The sequence below is a fragment of the Python bivittatus genome, unplaced genomic scaffold (genome assembly GCF_059951505.1).
Source record: "Python bivittatus isolate LINGU-HERP-01145 unplaced genomic scaffold, Pbiv_v1 ctg000570_np1212, whole genome shotgun sequence".
NCBI classification, from domain to species: Eukaryota; Metazoa; Chordata; class Lepidosauria; order Squamata; family Pythonidae; genus Python; species Python bivittatus.
The window spans coordinates 1955276-1971742 of NW_028277097.1; the positions used below are offsets into that span (position 1 = coordinate 1955276).

Here is a 16467-nt window from a genome sequence, read left to right on the forward strand (position 1 = left end):
CATGTGTTTTTCATTTGGAATCAGTTGGGAAATCTTTTGCAATTTTGTCTGGGTTGGCTTTAAAAAGACTGCCCATACCCTGATGACAAGTCAGACAAGCCAATCACTGTCAGGGCTGGAGGAGATATTTCAATTAAACCTTTGTGAATTACACATGTGACTTTTCACAATGTTTTCATTAATACAAACCTAATGTGGCCAAGACCCTTGTAGACAGGGAAGTGAGCTGACTAGTGAGTAACAGAAAGCAAACACTAGATTCTCCAAGATGTAGAGAACCTGCTAAAGTTAATTCTCCCCAGTCCCTTGAGTATTCAGGGGCCAGTGCTAAAAACAAAAACAGACCCTTTGGAGCCTCAGCAGCCCAAACCAAAAACTCAAAGTAATGTTCAGAATAAAATGTTTAGCCAAGGAAGTAAACAGAACTGGTAGCAGCAGTTTCAGGGTTGTTCACCTGCTCTTGCACCTTCCAGCCTCAGCTGTAGCCATATAAGCAACTCCTAACTTGGATAGTTTCTGGCTCCCTCTTCGGAAGACTTTCCAGCTTGAGGAACAGCACTCTTCTCTGCCTGGGCCATGAGACGAGTCAAAGCCAGGCAGTGTAGAAGGGTAGGGAAGTTTTGTTTGTACAGGCCTAATAAGGATAACCCAGCAGGTGCTTTCACCTTGTTATTCTCCAGCATCAACCTTCTTCATCAACACCACACTCACACATAGAGCTTCATCAGAGCAGCCTTTATGCTCAGCAGGTACTGAGTCTGCAGATACTCATACTCTGCTGCTGTGGTTTACTCAAAAGGAGGTTGGTGTTTTCCCTTCACCATACCTAGCTGAATTTCTTAACTTTTTCATATTCTGTGACTCCCAAGAGTGTGTCCACAGTATGAGAAATAGATGTTACTTATTTGTTTATGATGAAATTCATATGGCTGCCCAACTGGACCAACTGCAACTCTAGGCAGTGTACAATCAACCAAACAAGTAAACAACAATAATAATTTATTAAATGTACATGCCACCCAGTGCATGCCACCCAGTGACTCTGGGTGGTTTACAAATAGTTAAAACCATTTAAAAACAAAAACAACACAAAAAACAGAAAAACAACACAATCAAAGAAACAAAAGAACAAACCACTACAGTTAAAACAGCAACAAAATTAAATTATTGTTCCTAGTAAGTAATTGCACTGCTTGCAGCTCTTTTAAAAATTTAAAAGCCTCAGGAAGAAAAGAGGGAGGCAGAGCCACAGATAAGCAGCAGAGATGAAAGCCATAAGAGGCTTGAAAAAGTGTCATGCCAGTATATGAATGAACTGCTGTATGCAAATTCTGCCCAAAGTAACAGGTCTGGCAAATTGTCCTGCTGGCAGTCAATATAGCAGCAAAGGTATTGCTGTGAAGTAGCATTAGTTCCTTTCATCTTGCTGTTGGACTGTAGATGATGGGTAGAGAAAAAATGGATCTGAAGACCAAATACAGTAATTAGAACGAGGCTTCCCAAAAACATGCTGTAAATTGCGTCCCCCTATCTGAAATGAGCTGATTAGCCATGCTTCTATATCAGAATACATTATCAATAAACAACTTGGAAATTTCTGATGTAGATGGAATGCTACTTCAAGGAATGAAATTAGATATTTTTGTAAACAGATCCATGACTAACAAAATAGCAGTCAGGCTTCCATCACTTGGGAGGTGGGTAATGAAATCCAAAAAGACTGATATCCCAAGGGCCTTTTGGAGAGGGGAAAGGGTGTAACAGCCCAGCTGGCTTGGTAGTTAAAGTTTTGGCATGCAGCAAATGTGACAAGTGGAAAGATAGTTTTCAAACATCAAAATGTCCGATGGTTTGATTGTCATGACAGAGTTTCAAGACTTCTTCCCTGATGGAATGAGGAATGTGCAAATAATTGTTATGGAGCAACTGACTGCATTCCAAGAAAAAGGGGGAAATTATCAGCAAGGATCCCCTGAAAATCATGCATCCAAGCCCATAGATATGGGTCTGGCTACTCCAAGCTCACTCATTCATTAAACCAGGAATATGCCTCCCTATCCTTGAGGTCCCAGGAATCCAAGTTGGTACAGTGTGCTCAGTCTCAAGTTTCAAGACTATGATTAGAGATGGGTTATAGGAAACAAACTATTCAGTACTATGAAAAAGAGCATTGGCTTGCCTGTTATGGTGAGCTAGGATCATAGATTATATAAACATTTATACAAAAGAAAACCTGTGTCCATCCAATTTGATGCTGCATGAGTTTCTAAAATGTTTGTAGATGTTCTAAGATTCCCAGTGCAGACTTGGATGAGATATGCTGAACCTTCCAAAAGATATCTCCAATGTTATGGCCAAGAGTTTCTTATTAAAACATCATACTTTCTTTCAGCCAGTAAGAGCTGGCTGGAATAAAAGGCACAAGGCAATATATATTTTCTATTGTGAAGGAGAATAACCCCTAAGAATATGTTTGCATCACAAAAAACAGAACAAAACATTTGGGGTCTAAAGACATAGTAGAGACTGAATGGGAAAAGCCTGTTTCAGATCCTGGAAATGATTTCTGAGCCCCTAGAATCCACCGAAGCACTCTCCTTTTTTGTGGCACATTTTGCAAAATCCAGGTATAAACCACCTGTAAAATTCACAAAATTCCCCAAAGCTCAGTGTATTTTTGACATTCCTTGGGACCTATCAAAATAGAACGGAATTTGATTTCCTAGGAACCCTCTGAATGCCTTCTGAAGAAATTTTATAGATCAGGTCAAAGACATCAAAAATGCATTTTTCCAGCTTATGGTACAGCTTTTGTTTATGAAGTCCAGACAGAATATTCCTGACATGTTCCATATGGGCAGCTGGAGATTCTGAAAAAATCAAAATGTCATCTAAAAAATCACCACAAATGAGTCCACGATGTCTGAAAATATTTAATTCATGAATGTCATAAATATCAAGGGACAATTTGAAAGGCCAAAGGGCATCACAGTGTATTCAAGCTTTCCATAACACACATCCAAGGTCATTAAATATTAATGTCACTCCTTCAGATGCAACAAACTGTAATCCCCTCTTAAGGCCAATTTAGTAAAAATACTTGCATTTGGTAATTGTTCCAGAATGCCAAGTATTAGTGGAGGCGCCTTGAGATCCCTAACAGTAGCAGCATTCAGAACTCTGAAGTTATAAACCAGTCTTAGACAGCCATCTTTTTTTCTTGACAAAATGGGAGCAGAGACAGGAAATAAGATGGTATAATAAGCCTTTTATGGGGCTGTCATCAATATATTCCCTTAAACAAACCAACTCATGTATAGCTAGGATGTAGGGACCAAGGTCATGAGAGTTTCCACTGTTTCTGAAATTGATAAATGTTTCCTGGATCTCCAGTTCAGTTGCCTGATAGAGACTAAAACAAAGGCAAACTGGAGCTGCCCCCATTTCCACTCTTTTAAAAACTTACCTGAAAGAATGGGGAAAGTTCCCTCTCCTGATTGGCTGGTTGCTCAGAATTCAAGCTTCCTTAGTTAGATAGTCTCTATCCATTATCTAGATTGTCAGGTTAAATTTGATTGGTAGATCAAATCAAAGCTTTCTTTTAACTATTTCATGTCTAAACCTCTTGGTTTAGATAGATGGTAGGTAGGTAGGTAGGTAGGTAGGGGGAGAGAGAGAAAGAGAGAGAGATGATAATCTCAGAATGCAATAACACAGATATTAGCTCATATCACAAAGCATTCCCTAATATTCAGCTGCCTTCCAGATTCCTAGAATCACCAATCAGCTTAGTTGCTGATTCCATACTGGAATTCTATTTAACTCATCTGAAGGGCGCCAGGTTAAGGAAGACTATATTAACATAGGAGCAGAAATACACTCACTAGTCTTTGTTCCAATGTTTCATTCCACATCTCCACCTGGAACCTCCCAAGTTACTAACTGGGACACAGCAGGTTTGTATCATTAAGCCCTCCCTCTCTTTTTTAAGACCCCAAACACCTTCTGGCTCATGAGATTAAAAATTAATCTTGCCTTTCAAAGTCTAGCACATTATGTTTTACTAGGAGCTAAGACCACTTAATTAGCACCAAGTTTTGATGAAGTTATGCTTATTAAAAGGTGTTGTTGAGAGTGATAAGAACAATTCTTCTAGAGGCACAGCTGTTACCAGATTCAGTTTTTTTAAAGGATGCCTGTGATGTGCTGTAATGAATATGTGTATTTCTATTCCACCACAATACATGCCAATATTTAGGTCCCTAGACCAGATGAAACTGGATGAAAGAACCAAAGACTTCCTAAACACAAAAAAGGCACTGAGAAGTAAAGACTTGCTGTCCTGAGCTAGACCAAATTCCATATGGACGGCTTCTGTTCAGACTTCCAGATATACCTTTCCAATTCCTGTTGCAACTGGTTGCTGTCTTCTCTGCCCCCCCACACACAACCCCACCTTCAAACTAGTCACTTTGAACTATTTTGTAAATGCTTCTATCTCTGTAGGAAGCCTTTCCCAACCTGATGGCCTCCAGATGTACAGGACATCAATCTCATCTGCAACACATCTGGAGGGCACCAGATTGAAAGAGTCTTGTCTATTTACTAATATTTCAAACATCTTAGAAAAACTCTCTAGCCTTTCCAAAAGCTGTCTGATTTTCCCCTGTAGCAACTAAACTCATAACCTGTACACAACCTGTACATATGAGCAACTGTACTCATAATAGTATAGAGACAAATATTGTCTTTGGACACAATTTTTTTTCCAGATGGCCTAGCTATCAACACACCTAACTTCTATGCATTTGTTGAATATACCCCTTTGGCTCCAAAGTTAGGTACAGGAATCCAAGGACCACAAATGGCTCCCTAGAGCAGTGTTTCTCAACCTTGGCGACTTGAAGATGTGTAGACTTCAACTTCCAGAATTCCCTAGCCAGCATGAAGTCCACACATCTTCAAGCTGCCAAGGTTGAGAAACACTGCCCTAGAGCCTTGAATGCAGACCTCAAACATTGCCACAAATTGTAATTGTAATGTGATACAAGAGGGAACATTTGTATTAATTCTATGGTTTAATATAACTTAATTTAGTTTTAAAGTTAATCAAAGTTAGGGTTTTTTTTCTGGTTCTATCTCCTTTTGGTGGGTGGCCCCAAATGTGGCCTTCACCCCCAAAATTTGAGGTTTCCCTGCTTTAGGACTTTCAAGGAAGACTCTCTGAATTACCTGTTTCGCTGGGGCACTTTGCATCAATGTGCATCAATCAATGGACTTCAATCAAAAACTGAAATAAGGTTAGTCTGTTAGTTTGTTTTTTATCTTATCCTGAAGATTTAAACTGATTCAAATGAAGAGGTATCCCCTGGTCTGGTTTGAATCTATATCAAGCTTCAGTTCTGACCCTTAAGCAAGACTAGTTAAGAATTCCCTGGAAGGACCATGCCTGGCAGACTTTGTCTGCCTACAGATAGGAGACTCATCAAGTCTCCCTGTTATAATTTCATGCCTCTCTGAAAATCCAGAAGTAATGTGAGCTGTAATAAGGCCAAGAATTGATTAATTGATTAATTAATTAATTAAAAAGATGTAGATGGCCACCCATCTCACATGTGATTCTGGGCAGTTAGTAATTTGACTTATCAACAATAACACAGGTAAATAAAATAACAATAATAATCAACATAATACACTGGTGTTCAAGTCTGAATCAAAAAAACAAAAAAACACCTCCCCCAAATATGCATATCATATAAACCAGGTTCAACCTAACATCCTGGCTCCAGGCTTTAAGGCCTTAGGTTGACGCTATCTAGATTGAAGCGAATAGTGTTCCATGCGGCAGAGAAAGTGTTTTTCACAGAGAAAGTGTTTTTCACAGTCCCATTAGATGATACTACCTCATAGAGGGAACCCAGAACATGCCTACTATGTTAGATCTGGCGGAACAGGCAGAAACAGTTGGAGACAAGTGGTCCTGTGAATAATCTGATACTGAGCCATGAAGGGTGTAAAGGTGATAACCAGCAACTTGTATCATACCCAGAAGGCTTGTGGAAGCCAGTGCAATTCACAGAGCAGGGGTGATATAGTAATGCACCTGAAACTGCCTGCACCTCTGCATTCTGGACCAATTAAAGCTTCCAAATACTTTTCAAGGGGATGAAAAATGCATTGCAACAATCCACACAAGAAGTGACTAAATAAGGCATAAGTAACCACGAGCAGGGCCTCCTGGTCTAGAAATAGGCACAATTGGCACACAAGATAGATTTGTGCAAAGGCTATCTCAGCTATAGCTACCATCTGCCATTTGAGTAGGAGCTGCAAATCTAAGAGGACCTCCAAGTTGCCCACCTACTCTTATGAAGGAATCAACCCTATTAACTGTTAAAGTTGGAAAATCTCCAGATCCAGGAGGCCTCAAAACCCATAGCCACTTGATTTTCTCAGGTGAAGCTGAAACCGATTCTTCCCCATCCAGTCCCTGACAGCCTCCAGATATCAGGAAAGAATCCTGACAGCAGCACCTGGTCGTCCCAGCAAAGAGATTTACAGTTGAGTATTATTAATATACTGATACTTCACACCATGTCAACAAATTACCTCACACAGAAGCTTCATGTGCATGTAAGGGTAAGAGCATGGAGCCCTAAGTATCCTGCAGACTATGGGCCTAGAACAAGATCTCTCTCCTCCCCCAACATTGATTGGAACTGGCCCTGGAGGAAGGAAAACTACCACAACACTGTGCCTCCCACTTCCAACTCCCACTTCCGATCCCTGAAGCTAGCCCATGGCTGGGTATCAAAGGCTGCTGAGAAATCAAGGAGAACTGGGATAGACGCACTGCTACATTCCTGGTCCAGAGGTCATCCACAAGTGCTGTCTCAGTGCTATAATCAGGTCTGAAACCCAATTGAAAAGGGTCCAGATAATCCATTTCCCTAGGGACCTCTGGAGCTGCACACCAACCACCTACTCTAAAAAAGGAAAGTTGGAGACTGGATGAAATTTATCCAGGTTCATTGGATCCAGCAATGGTGTCTTGAGGAGAAGATTGACATCACTGCTTTCAGAATTGGAGGAACTATCCCCTCCCTCAAATAAGCATTCATAGCCACACAGATCCAACCACTGTTACCTCCCAGGAGGCCTTAACCAACCAGTAGGGTCATAGATCTAAAATACAAGTGGCCAAACTCACAGTTTTTAATATAGCTGATAATCATTATTTCTCTTCTAGCATTTTCTTTCACATGAAAACACAATATGGAGCATTAAGTGGAGAAAAACAATGAGGGAAGAAGTTTTCTTCACTCAGATTCTTCACTCAGGTTGCTTTATTTACCACTGCAGAAAAAAAGATAAGTGTTTCCTTTCTTTGCAAGTGAAAAAAACAGCTGGGGTGTGGGAAAAGTTTCTGGTAGAAAACCCACTGGTGGCAGAAGCATCTTTCCCCTTAGCTGCCAGCATCCTTACTAGAAAGAAAAGGAAGAAAAGCACATGTGATGGAGCATTCTTGTAGTATCAGCAGGGACATCCACAGGGGGTGTTAAAAAATGTCAAGAGGGCAGCCCAAACCACAGAAAGATCCACCTCTTTCTTATGTGAATTGTGACACACATAAAAGGGGCGGCTTTTCAAGGTTGAGGTCATGGCCATGATCTTAATGCTTTTTACCCCCTCCCCAAACACTCCTGAGTAAGAGCCGAGGTCAGATGTCCATTCCACTGGGTTCAATGCAACTTATTCCCAGGCAAATATACTGTATAGGAGGCAGCCTAAATCACTGGGTGGGCTTTTCTCTTCATTACTCATTCGAATGCTTGTGTTTGTTCCCAGAGCCCTTTGATGTCATCATACACACACCCAAACCCCCAGAGTGCTTGGCCTCCATACCTCTTTTGCAGAAAACATAAAGAAAATTCGTTGTTCTGTAAGGAGGAGAACACGTTTTGAGTGTGTAGTTCTGGGTTGTTTTGCTTATATTGCCTTGGACAAGCTTTTTCCTGCAAGATATTTATCAGCTGTCCAAGCAATAGTGAATGACAGAGCAAAAGAAGGATTTTGTCATCACAAAACAGCTAGCAAGTATTTCTTTCCATCAACTGTGTATTTTTCCAATCACGGGCTGTCTTGTACAGCATTTCACTAGAAGACTTTAGAGAATTTGGATAACCGTATCCAGTTTAATTCAGTTGCAATTTAATTGCACTGAAAAGGTTGGAACAGGTGTTCTTATTAAACCTTTCAGTAGCCTTTGATGCCATATTCTTATGGACCACCTGCAGGGGTTGGGAATTGGGGGCACTCTTTTGCAGTGATTCCACCCCTTATCAGGCGGTTCCAGTTGATGGTTGTGAGGGAGGGGAAGTTGGCTCTGTGACAACTCACTTGTACTACAAATTTTGGTCCTTTCCCCTGCATTTCATTATCTACCTGAAGTCCACTGGGAGCTCTCTCAGAGCTCCTCAATAAGTCAAAACACAAGGAAGAGGCCACTCTTATTAAATACTCTGTGTTCCAGAGATCAACCAGGTGCTCAATTTGGCATCTGCAAGGTTGGTGGGAGAATCCCCAAAACCCTCTGGAATCCATCAGAATCAATCAGGCACCTGAGGTGGGCCACTGTAATCAATCCATCCACATTTTGGAGTTGGAGGCAATTCGATAGTGATGACCACAGATAAGGACTGGCCTTTGGCTAATTTAAAAGAAAAAAGGTGGCTCAGCAGAGTAATAGAATTTGGTCAAAAATATTATGGACCAAGGATCATGAGCTGCCTTTCTATTAAAGGGTTCTTTTCTTCTTTTCCAGTGAAAACATTTTGACTGCGTCAAAGACTTGATTTCCAGGAAAGTTTACAACTATCCAGAAAGATTGCATCAACATTGAACTGCCTAAACTAAACATGAATGAATACATCCCAAAAGCCTCTGTAAAAATGACATCTATGAATCATGTTGATTTAAAATATAAACAGGATATTGCTCTTTCAACTGTAGTACCGTTTACTAATATGCATGCAAGTAAACTGAACAGTATTTTAAGGTTAACTTAGGCAGCAGCAATAATTCTAATTATAGTACTCTTGCATATGCTTATAGCACCAAAGTTTTCATCACAGATTGATTCTGAAGCTCCAATTTTATCCAATTTTTGTGTGCTAAAGAGATTTGTCTTCCAATTAGCTTTCAGTCTATAAAATCCAACTCTCTTTGCATTTCCTTGAAATACTATACATCTAAATGAAGGCTTCCTTGTGTAATGGCTGTTGTATAGGCACGATGATGGATTGTGGTCAAGGGCTTCACGGGTAGGGGAGTGTAAAAAAAATAAAAATGGCAGCTACAACTACAGGTAGTCCTTAACAACTGTTCGTTTAGCAACAGTTTGAAGTTACGATGGCCTCGGAAAATGTGCTTTATGACTTGTGCTCACACTTACAACCATTGCAAATCATTGCACCACCACCCCCAGTCACGTGATTGCAATTTGTGACCTTTTTTATGAGGGTCGTTAAGCAAATCACTGCGGTCTTTAAAGTGAATCACATGGTCATTAAGCGAATCACGTCATTAAGCAAATTCTGGCAAAAAATGTCCATTGGGGAAGCTGGATTCACTTAATGACCACATGATTCGCTTAATGACCATCGTAAAAATGATCATAAAATTGGGTCCAGTCACATGGTGACTTGCTTAACAACTGCCCTGCTTAACCACCAATTTTCTGGTCCCTATTGTGGTTGTTAAGCAAGGACTACCTGCATGCAATCAAAACCCCACCTGTTTTTACATTCATCATGCAAAGGCACATGTAAAAGAGGTGGGGCTTTGAATGTGGCCCTCTTCTTGACCAAATCTGGGTTGCAAAATTCTAGATAAATAATAGATAACTGCAAAGGAATTTAAGCAATGTAATATTGTATTATCTATTCAGAATTCAAATGGGATTCTAAATACATTAATCAACCATATTCTAAGCTGATTTACCCAAAAACTTTATCAACTGAATAGTTCTTTTACAGAGAAGTAGGTTTACCAGATTTATCTCAGGATCAGATTACTAATTTAACTTCTCTCACTTCAAGAAATAGTCACTACAATTAAAATCTCTGAAATTGGGGAAAACTCCTGTCCCTAATGGTTGTTTTTGTCTCCTAGATCTATAGTGCAGATTTTTGAAATAAATCCCTGCCTTTTAGTTTTAATGAAGCACATATCATACGTTGGGCAAATACTTTCTTTTTCTAGCCATAGGCCTATTTCCTTGATAATTTGTTGCCCTGGTTACTAGTAGATCTCTGAGCTCACTGAAAGTGCTAGTTGTCACCTACAAAACCCTCTACAATGTAGTACTGGATTACACCAGGCATAGCCTCACCAGTATTGGATCTGTTCATTCAGTAAGAATGTTGCAAGAAAACCAGCTTGAAGTCAACATTCTGTGTGGGCTGGGTAACCAGCCTTCTCTGCTGTAGCCCCCGTCTTCTTGTTTTATTTATAATATAATTTCCAGGGTTCTCCCCCCCCCCCCCGCAAACTCCTATGCTGATTAATGCTAAGACTGATCCCTTAACCCAGCCAATCCTTTAATGCTGTTTTATGCATATGCCACAGCCATTTTCTTCTTTTGATGACCACCTGATCATGCATCATTGCAATTCACGGTATGTATGAAAAAAGAAGATGGATGACTGTAGACATCCATAGAGATGACCTTGGGGACACAATACAGAGACAGTAAAAAAAAAAAAAAAAAAAGATGAGGAAACTAGGACAAAAATAAATAAATCTCAAACTGGTTCTGGTCTAAGTCCATGAGATATGAGGGAGGGGAGGGAAGGGAAAACACAGTGAAGCTTTCAGGATTCTCTCATTACAGCTTATCTCCATAAAATAGAGTTCCAGTCCAACTTCTGGAGTCTGTTTCCTGACCTGAACTTTGAAGGGTTGACAATGAGAGAGTGTTTTTTGCACCAGCGCAAATGTGTGAGGGTCTTTTGGAATTTAAAAAAAAATTGGAATCACTAGTCAATTAATTAGAGATTATTCAAAGATAATCAATTATCTCTGGAATTTATGCAGTCACTGCAAAACAAGCAGGAAAAAGACCTACCTCTTTGCAAAGAATATTAACTCCCCTGAACACCAGGGCCCCAATTCACCCTGGCATTAATGTACCGCCTACCATATTTTGCACTTGTCAAGGGCACGAAAGGGGAAGAAAACCCGTATTTCTTAAAAGCACAAAATAGAGCAGGAAGAAGTACCTCCCTCAACAACCATTGCAGTACTGCTTGTGGTCAGCAGCCATGACCAATGTGGGGGTGGTGCAAAAGTGCAGTTACTGCAGAAATGTCCTCATAGCGCCAGACAAGAGAAGAACCGGTTCAATCCAATCTTGCTGGTAGCACATTTCAAAAGCTAAGATGCATGTATTACCAAGCTGAAATGCTACAAATAGGCTCTTGTGCTGGTATTTGATCATTCTTTTGGGAGGGAAGTTCTTGGCTATCAAGATGAATATTCGTTTTAAGATGTTATTGTGAGATACAAAGAACGCAGCACATCAGGGCTGTAACATTATCTGAAGTTGACAATCCATTGTTTACCAAATGTTAATCTGGGAATTACCACCATAAAAATGTTTCCTCTATCCTCACTCACCCATACGAGTAATCACGCATTCTAAACCACAACTGGTTAACTAAACTCACCTAAACAAAGAGTTATCTTTGATCATGATAGCAATAATTGCAGAGTAAAATAAGTCATAAGACATAATGCACCTTTTACAAAACCGTAGCTTTAGCTCCACCTGGTGGTTAACTGGATCTCATTCCCTGATAAAATGCAAGAGTATCAATGGCCAGAGATCAGTTCAAAAAATTCCAAAGCCTTATCAACACAAAACAGCAATTCCTAAAGCTAGAGCCATCAATCTAGCAACTATAGATACAGTAGTTCTATTTATATGGGAAGTTAGGCCACCAAGAATTTAATTTTCTAAACTGAGAAAATTGATGGTTTTAATTTATCAAACTTTGAAACATTATTTCTTTTATTGTCTATTATGTGGAATGATAATTTAACTGAATTCCAACCTTTAGTGGCTGAATTGGAAAGTTATTACTTATTTCCATTAAGATCTTGGCAACTACTTGGATGATAAAACAAAAGGAGTCTTTTATTTCCTGGTTTGAGAGCAGCTAGACATACTTGGGCCCTAAAAATATAGATGTAGATTAGATTTTAATGCAAAGTTTCATAATTATTTAACTTTAAACTTTTTTTACTTTAAAGCTTTTTTTACTTTAAAAATAGGTAGTAAAATGTTTTGTTGGGAAATATGGGCAGAATCTGGAATGGTAATTTTAAATCAACTACTTTTGAATGATTACTTTAAGGAATGTAAATGACTTCAGATTTATTTCCCTAATACACAATAGTGCCAATAATTGATAATTGACTCAATCATTGAGTCACTCAATGATTATCAATCATTATCAATAACTGATAATTGACTCAATCATTTGATAGTTCAATGTAGATCAGATCCCCTAATCATTTCAAAGTAACCTGAGATGCTCTCATTTATGTGAAATTGATTTCATATCTTTATCAGAAACTTAAAAATAATTTTAAAATTGGAATTACTTACATTTATGATTTATAGAAGAGTTGTAATATTCAATGGAACAGCAATGAATACGAGACTTAACGTTAAATTTGTTCTTTGCACTTAAGGTTGAAATTAATTCATCAGAATATTTTGAGTTTATTGGATGCTCCAAAAAATCTATCAGAAAGGATGGGCTGTATTCTTGGTTGATGATGTAAGAAATTTGGGAATATGTTAACCCATGTGATTTTGCTTTATCTATTATTGGTTCCTTTTAGGAATAATATTGTAACAATATAAGTAGATTAGTTGGTAACATTGTCATATTAAATATGTAAATGCCATTTTGAATTATATCCCACTTCTGAAACATGCTGTTTTTGTGGGTTATATATAGATTATTCAAATACTTTTGCATTTCTTATACTGTTTTTGTAAAGCTGCCTATTGCCATGTGTCCGTTTTAATGGAAAACAAGTTTTTGCTTTGTGTCATCCACAGGAGATAAAATCCAAATGTGTATTTCTTTTAATCATGATCAGCTGTAGACAGTTACTGCTATTTTCTCATACAGGTGATCCTCGCTTAACCACTTGTTCAGTGACCATTCGAACTTACGAAGGTGCTAAATGAGAACATGACCAGTCCTCATAATTATTATGGCCACAGAGTCTCTGCAGTCACATGATCACGATCTGGGTGTTTGATGACCAGCTTGCAATTATGACGTTGCAGCATCCTGCAATTAAGTGATTGCTATTTGCAACCTTCTTTGCTGGCTTCCTACAAGCAAAGCCAATGGGGAAGCTGGCAGGAGGTTGCAAATGGCAACCATGTGACATCCTTGCTTAATGACCTGCTGTGATTCACTTAACGAAGGCAACTGGAAGTGCCTGAATTTCTGTTGCTAAGTGGTGCAGTTGCGTGATATCACACTTTACGACCATGTTGCTTAGCAATGGAAATTCTGGTTCCAATTACTGTCATTAAGTGAGGACTATCTGTAGCTACTTTCCACCAACATTTTGCATGTCTTACTAAGGTACATACATGTATCTACTTGCTGTAGTTTTTCACCATTTATGTATAACTTACAATTGTTCAACCCATTTTCCCAGGCAACTATAACTATCTTGGTATTTGATAAATTAATTTTCAGAATCCATTGGAGATACGGACTTCGTGAAGTACAACTTTTGTTACAACAACAGATGTCAGCGGGCCACCACATAAGCATACAATAATCTCTTTGGATCAACGCAATGTTATCATTTTCTTTGTATCAAATGTCAAAACTGATTGCTTCAGTGGCCTCTAATAAAGCTTTGCACAAAGCTTTGTACAAATATTATACTGTTTATCATTATTATATTTCTGATGCATATTCCACAATGCATAATACAATTTAACATTTGCTGCAAATCATTTGGGTTCTCAGCCAACACGTCATCATCTGCATATGCTCATGTCCCCAACCAAGGTACCTCTATCAAAAGCATTTCTTCTACATAGATCTGTTCATACATTAAACCACCAAGATGACATCATAGATTCCTTCTCAGTGTTAAACATTAAGCATTCCATTTATTCTCACATGTGCTTTACTTCCATCACAAACCACTCTTACTCATTCAGCAACCAGTCTCCTTACTCTCACAAAGTATTCCGCAATTCAAGCCTATTGACTTTTTATATACTTTCTCTACATTAACAAATATACAATAAACTTTATCGTATAGGGATCTGCAGTGATGGGGGGGGATTCAATAACCTGTCAAATTCCCCTACACATCCCTGCATAAAACCACACTGCACTACCCAAGTTTTGCTCATTGTCACCTCTTGTATCTTTTGGAGGATTTTGCCAAACAGCTTCCCAGGACACTTAACTAATGCCCTGTAGTTTTTGTATTCACACCTTTCCCTGTGTGTGGGAAACAATAACTGCATTCTTCCAATGATGAGACACAGATACAGTTGCCTCACACACACACAGCCATTTCATAAACAAACCACATATATTACTCTGGTTACATAATCTACATCTGCAGACTTAACATTTTTTTTCAATGTTCTCACCAGCATTTATACTTCCTTTTCAAGAAAAGTTTTCTTGGATGCTAACATTTACATCATACGCATCCATATAAATCTCTCAAGTACTTCTTCCAATATTCCTTCATTTGAGTTTATCCTAAAGCATTTCACCATTTTCGTTTCCATTTTCACTGGAGGCTCCTTGTATAGCCCTCTTCACTCACTTCCTAAACAATGTTTTCTTTCCATCAAAATTGCTCTGCATTTTCTCTGCCTATTTCAATCTTAACTCTTCCTTGTTCTCTTTGCACCTACCTTTTTCTTTCTAGCCATGTTATGCAATCATGATCTCATCCTCATTTTTTCCAGCCATTATTCTGCTTTTATTTCATCCAGAGCTCTTCTTCTTCATTCCACCTAGTATCTCTCAAAGAGCAGCTCTTTCAAGAGAAAATGCTCTGGTTTCTGAGAAAGTATTGCTTTGTATAGCTGAATCAGACAATTCATTTTTCAAAAATCTTAACTGTTGCAAGGGTTTATAGGCAAGTTATTAACTTTTATAAAGTTTCCACAAAGTGACTCTGCTTTCCATATAAAAGCTGAGACTGGATAGCAAACCACGTAGTGCGCATTATATAAAATTTATAGGGAAAGATACTGCATCCATCTTTACTGCTGGATTCTATACACCTAATCAGGAAGCTAGTGTTCTATGTTAGATTCAGAAGAACAAACCTACTTGTTGTGCAGCAACACAAACCAGTCAAGACTGAAAAAAAAAAAAGAATTATCTTGAATAAAGGATTATTTACATAAGCATATTCAGTGGAATGTTCCCAGATTCTAAGAGTTTTTATTTTGTACATGCTGGATAGATCCAGCCCAAGAAATAAACTTTCTGCATCTGAGTAATTTATCAAAATAATGTTTATTTTCCCCACAAGGATCAGCACCCATTGTGGAGGATCCAAATTCCTGGGTCTGTCAGCATCCAAATAAAGCTTTTGATTTACACCACTTCCGTAAAGTTTGGAACTGAAGCAAGTCTTTTCATAATTACTGTAGTATAAACTGCTAGAGAATTACTGCTATGTTTCAAGAAGTGGAACTGTAACAGTTCAAGAAATAGATGTTTTAGTGCACTTTTGTCATTTTTAGCAGACATGCTACTCTGCATATTGTCTGTGCACAAAGTGAACACTAGAAATTTCCACTGTAAAATAAATCTGCCTCAGTGAGCAACATACTGAGTCAAGCTGCCATTTTATCCCTTACGCCTGCACAGTTTTAAGACAAAACGTTGCCAAATATTACATAATCTTTTTTATTATTATTAAATGAGAAAATCTCATTCTCTTACATTGTCACATTGCTAGTCAGAGAAATGCTGCAGTGATGAAGAAAGGCAATGTGGGAAAAAGTTCTCATTTCTACAACATCCATTTACAAAGAAATTAAAAATCATGTTCAACACAGCTCATTAGCACAACAATCTTAGGTTCCTTCATGAGGAGTCCCAAAGATCCTCCTTCTACTGGTGCATATCACTACATAAGAGTATAGTTCTCCTTTTTCAACATTTCTTAAATTGTATGAGATGCAATACAAATCTTCAACTCTTCACACATCATCATCTGATGTGTCACTGCTGCTTGTCTCTGTATCTTCATTTTCAAGCGTTGCTTTGAAAGTGCTGTTTTTCCAGGGACCGAACTTGAAGTCACAGATGAGGCCATTTTTTAGAATACCATTTTTTCTAAGGCCATTTTTTTGTAACTGAAATGGAAAACAAATAG

At 38.6% G+C, this 16467-nt stretch overlaps 1 protein-coding gene across 3 annotated transcripts in view; it reads right to left on the reverse strand.

Annotated features, from left to right (window-relative positions):
* Window positions 1-15981: 15981 nt before the first annotated feature.
* Window positions 15982-16467, reverse strand: part of GPBP1 (GC-rich promoter binding protein 1) — a 35650-nt gene continuing 35164 nt past the window's right edge. For all 3 annotated transcript variants that reach the window (XM_088152983.1, XM_088152984.1, XM_007422322.3), the window contains one exon: window positions 15982-16447. In XM_088152983.1, the coding sequence (XP_088009109.1) occupies window positions 16292-16447 (156 nt within the window). In that variant the 3' untranslated portion in view covers window positions 15982-16291. The remainder of the gene's footprint in view (window positions 16448-16467) is intronic.